The sequence below is a fragment of the Clarias gariepinus genome, chromosome 21 (genome assembly GCF_024256425.1).
Source record: "Clarias gariepinus isolate MV-2021 ecotype Netherlands chromosome 21, CGAR_prim_01v2, whole genome shotgun sequence".
In the NCBI taxonomy this organism is placed as follows: domain Eukaryota; kingdom Metazoa; phylum Chordata; class Actinopteri; order Siluriformes; family Clariidae; genus Clarias; species Clarias gariepinus.
The window spans coordinates 12,834,511-12,840,000 of record NC_071120.1 but is presented as its reverse complement, the minus strand read 5'-3'; the positions used below and the strand labels follow the sequence as shown (position 1 = coordinate 12,840,000).

The window sequence follows — 5,490 nt, the reverse complement described above, 5'->3', positions numbered from 1 at the left end:
TATTAAAAAAAAAAAAGAGAATAAAAAAGTGCTAATAATTTTTTTCTGCAGCTCTCATTCTCTACACTTTTTGTTTAGGTGCACATCAGATAAGGTTGCCCCTTATGCAATCCTCAAAGATTCAACAGCATACAATGCAACTTCAAACGATATTCCTGAACCACCAGTTTACCAGGGAAAACCTTCAACTACTGCAATACAAAAAAACATGAAACTGAAACAAAGAAAGCAATCAACATCTCGAAAGAGTTATGTACCAGGAGCTTCTGCAGCAGGCCATACATTACATTTGGGTGAAATTACTGTGCAGCCTTATGGAAAACAAAAGACAGTTTCATCAGTGCCTACCACAGCACAGCCAAAGGACCTGGTGAGCTATAACACAACATTGCTCCATCAGAAATTTGAACCTATAAATAGAAACACTCAATTCCCAGCAGCCGCAAGTACTGCTCCTGTGCACACAACAACATCTACAGCATCTACAAACAGAATGGCTGCTACATCAAAGAAAATTACTCCAAGCAAAAGAAAAAACATTACTCCCTGGTCCATTCCCACAGTACAAACCAAGCTTGTGAAAGGATATAGACCTTCAACATGCAAGATGAAGGGTGATCCACCCAGAGGTGATCATTTCCAGCCAAAACAACACAGGAGAAATCATTGCAAGCAGCACAACGCATCTTCACATGATACAGTATCTCCAAACTTCATAACACTACCTCCAGTTAGCAAACTTTCAAAGACTAACAAATTCCATGGAAGCAAGTCACGGACAAAAAAAAAGATGAATTTTCCAAGTAGAAAAAACATGTCCAGTGCCGTATCAGGCAGGGGCCGCCTACGAAGTGCAAGCACATCTGAAATGAAACTCAATTCAGCTGAAATCAGCAAACAACCTAAGATCTGGAACAAAACCAACTCTGCACGTCAAACCCTTAAGCCAGCAGGTAAAGCCTTAATTTATGTGCAAGTTTCTGTACTTTTTTGTAATGAAGAATAATAAATACATACTAATTAATGAACCATATTATTATTATTATTATTATTATTGTAGAAAGCATTTTATTCTAAATGCAAATTTTCCATAAGAAAAATTATAATAAATCCTAGCTTTTGTTATACATTTCAAACATAAACTGCATTAACATGAGGCTGAGGCTACACCTTTGTACTGCATTCTATCTCAGTGTCTATATATCTTAACATTCCTGAGATGCCAGTGAAGCGTTGGTGCCTCAGGACCATGTCTTATTTAAGCTAATGGATTTGAAAATAAAATGTGTGCTTTTACAAAATGCTTCAGGTTGAACCATTAATCAGTTTACCTGTAAGGTAAGAGTCCTCGGTGAATGTCCTTGAAGAGAAGAATACCTGCATTGACAGATTTATTTGAACCTTTAATTTGTATTTAGGTTGTCCCAAATACAGTATTATAGCTAAGTTCTGCTAGTATAGTTTATTATAATATTAGTATTAAGAATGGATGTACAGTATAGCAAATGTACACAATTATCATTTATAAGAGCAATGGAAATCTACTTATTATATCTTATGCTGGTTTATTTAACAAGAGCTCAACACCTTTTAACTGCTGGAATTGTTTACCACTTTGCACTTATTATTCATTATAAAAGAAATCCGATTTCTAGATAATTGATAGGTTGATATGTGAAAATCAATTTTTTTTGCTGAAGCTTTCTGTGCAATATAATGGATCTGTTTCCAAACATGTACAGCTATATATCTTATTTGTCATTTCATGTACTGTATTGTTATTTCTGAATTTTATACACAGAGGCATCAGTTGTAAAATTGTTTTATTCTCTTCTCTAGCAATATGTGATGCAACCAGGCATTTGGATGACTGCAAATATAGGATAAATCCCATGGAGAAATTATATGGACATCAGAATTCAGAAACAACTGCAATCTACCATTGCGACTGCATACACAGGTCATTAATTGAGATAACAGAAATAAAAACAATCATACGTTGCATAGTTATTTTATAGGCATTGGCTGTAATACATTTGATATACTTTCTCTAACAGTTTAATCCTGCAGTACACTATCCGGCCATTTCACACTTTTTTTTTCCTGACAGGTTGACTGATAACTTAAAGCAACTGGAGAGCATTGATTTACTAAAGAACCTTTTATGGAGATTTGTTTCCATGTCCTGCATCGAAATACCAAAAACCAAGGAATGCACCAATAATACAAGGTTTGAAAATAAAAAATAATGTATTAATCAACGTTTGAACATATTGCATTGGTTTGGCATTTTAGCCCTATTGCACTCAAACTGGGATCCAGGGACCTCTAGGGATCGTGAAGCATGGCCAGGGGTACAACGTATCACATCTACTGTAGTTTGACTGGTCACTTGTACTGAATAAGTTCAAGTAATTGATGTCAACCTGAATTAAAAACTGAGAACTAAAATGATTAAAAAAAAAAAAAAGAAAATATTAATATGTGGTAAAAGTGTACATTTTTGTAAAAAAAAAAATGGAGCACACAATCCATAAATGTTGGACAAAAACAGCGGTCAAAACTGGGCAAAGTTTAAGTAACCAGTGATCAAAACAGATTAGGAAAACCAGAATTACAAAACTGAAGAACAATAGCAAAGACAGACTAATCAGGATATTAAAACACTGCGACAAAAACAATAACTTATATTCTGCCTCAGAGTGGTTTTTGGTCTGTGTGTGTATGTACTGTATATTTAAAGGTGAGCAGTAATAAAGCCCAGATTTGTCTAATCAGAAGATTTGGACTGTCGGTGTAATTATGAGTGTGTTGTGCTCGGACATTAAGGTCAAGGAGGCCATGTTTGTAGTATGGGAAGATGTCTGAGGGTTAGAGCGCCTCACCGATTCTGATGTGGATATGACAGATCTTTTGGACCTAGTTTAAGGAGCTGTATGTTGAGTGATGGGCATGGAATTTGTTACATGGGGGTCTAGAGTATTTTGTGCTAGTACCCAGTACTGTATTCCTTGGCCTTAATCCCAATAGTCAGTGAGATTATAGAAACTCCCCTTATGTATGATGAAGGCTAGTTGCCATTCAATGTCAAGGGGTACTGGGATTGCTGTAGGTGCAATATTGGTCGCTAGTGCACCTGGAGTGCCTGGGTTCAACTCGGGACACATAAAATGATGAAGCTACATGGTGGTAACTGGGCTTGTTAAGTGACTTTGTTCATTTTTTCTGTGTATAACCTGAATAAGTTTCCTGCCTCCTTGGTTGACACGGAAGTCATGGGTTAATAACCTTATTTAATAGTCTGGTTCATACCTCTCCTTATCTCCTTATAAGGAGTCAGCAAACTCCTTATATAATTGTTGTTCTTGTTTGAGTCTCTGGTCAGTGTTCAAGACATGTCCACTTTATTGGAAGCATTTATCCACAGATGGTGAGTCTCTGATGCAGATTGGTTAATTGCACTTTTGTTGAAAATGCATAACTCTCAGATTTGCTCCAGGACTTTGCGGATCTAGAGTGGACTGGTTGTCTTGGCTGGGAAATTCTGCTAAACTCTCTGGACATACTCCATTTCAGTGCACTGCCTTTAACACTTGCTCATTTCATCCACAATCAGCAGCCAGTCTCCTGAATTCTTGAGCATACTCAGTGGCAGCTTCTCCCTGAATGCTTAATGTAGGCATTCAGTAAAGCAGTTATAAAATGAGACAGGCTCGGAGAAAAATGGCTGTTGCCTGGGTGAGTACTGTAGACTGTGAGTTGGGTCAGGAACTGGACTTAGAGACAGACATATTTTTATTTTATGATGCAATCTGTGAGTTCTTTACCAATCCCGGTATAGACAGTACATTTTGTTTTTGTTAAGTATCAACTAATACTTAAATGGTTGGATTTTGTTGGTAACATAAACATACTTTTGTGTAAAGTGGGATTTTTTTAAAAGTTCATTGGACCCCTGGCTTAAAAAAGGTTTTAGAATCCTTGGTTTAATGAACAAGTATATTTAATTAATCAAATCTTTTTACCTTGTTTTTATATTTGTAGCTGTTCTGCCATCCTTCACAAGGCCACAGAGTTAGAGATGGCACTGGTCAAACTGGAAGGTCAGAGGGCAGTGAAAAACAGAAAAACATCTACAAATAAAAGGGTCTCCAATCAACTGTATAAACGTTGCCTTAGGATTTTGCATCCTAGAAAGAAAAACCATGTAAAGCATAGTGCTTGACTAATGCTCAACAGAAGAACAGGAAAACCTGTTTTGGAAAATCTCAGCATTCTGTTTGCATTTTTAGTTTCCTTCAATTTTATTTATATAACTCTTTTAACAATGTACATTGTCACAAAGCAGCTTAAAAGGAACGAAATGTCTTAATATAAATAAGTGACTATAAATGAACCCATTCTGTAAGTGTCGCTACAGTCATGTGTAAAAGTTATTTCAAACAACAACATAAATGTTTTTTTCCCACCATGCCATTATTTATTTAACAAAATAAAAGCCAAAAAAAAAAAAACATGAGGACAATACTAATCACCCATTTAATAGCTTGTGGATCCACCTTTAGCAGCAATAACTTCTTGTAATTGTTTTCATCTGCTTTTCTTTACAACATTGATTCAGTACAAGCATTTGCTTATACAGAGCTCTCTTAAGGTTCCACCATAGCATTTCAATTGGGTAAAGGTCAGGACTTTGACTAGGTCGTTCCAAAACCTTGATTCTTTAGTTTTTTGGGCAATTCTGATGTGGATTTACTGGTGTGGTCGGGTCATTGTCCTGTTGCATGACAGTCTTTCGACCAAGTTTTAGCTGTTGGACAGATGGGGTTCATGGTTGACTCAATGACTTTAAGGTGCCCAGATCCTGTGGCTGCAAAAACAAGGCCAAATCATCACCCCTCCACACATGTGCTTGACACTGGGTATGAGGTTTTTCTGCTAAAATGCTTCCATGTTCATGACAGAAGGAGCTTTTGTTTTGACAACCCTTCCAAGCAAACTGTACCTGTTCAGTTATCTTCTAATTTTGCTGTCATGGACTTTAACATAGAACATGCTCAGTGAGGCATGTAGGGTCTGAGATGTAATTCTTGTTTTTTTTTTTTTTGTATTTCTTTGAGCATTGCACTGACCTTAGGGTGAATGTGCTGGGACGTCTACTCCTAGGTAGACAGGCAAATGTTATAGTCCAAATTTCACATCTGCTAATGATCACTTAATAATTAGCAACATTTGGCTACAAAATACCTTCTTAAATCCTGTGGAAGCAATAAGGGGCACTTAGTATTTACACAAAAAACATAGAATTAAAAGAGGGGGCACTAACTTTTACACATGACTATATATGATCATATGTGCAAATGTTTAACAGGTATTGCTTCAATTACCATGAAGGTTACTTTGTTAAGGTAACCAAGTGTTATACATTAATTTTTTAATTTATGATATACATTTATTTTTTTATTAAGCCTGGGGCCCAAAATGCATACA

General features: G+C 36.3%; 1 protein-coding gene across 1 annotated transcript in view; it reads left to right on the top strand.

Annotated features, from left to right (window-relative positions):
* LOC128509655 (group 3 secretory phospholipase A2-like) overlaps nucleotides 1–4,306 on the top strand; it is an 8,293-nt gene extending 3,987 nt beyond the window's left edge. Inside the window, exons 6-9 of the mRNA XM_053481474.1 lie at nucleotides 79–953; nucleotides 1,840–1,960; nucleotides 2,111–2,230; nucleotides 4,045–4,306. Coding sequence (XP_053337449.1) covers nucleotides 79–953; nucleotides 1,840–1,960; nucleotides 2,111–2,230; nucleotides 4,045–4,225 — 1,297 coding nt within the window. The 3' untranslated portion in view covers nucleotides 4,226–4,306. The remainder of the gene's footprint in view (nucleotides 1–78; nucleotides 954–1,839; nucleotides 1,961–2,110; nucleotides 2,231–4,044) is intronic.
* Nucleotides 4,307–5,490: the final 1,184 nt, after the last annotated feature.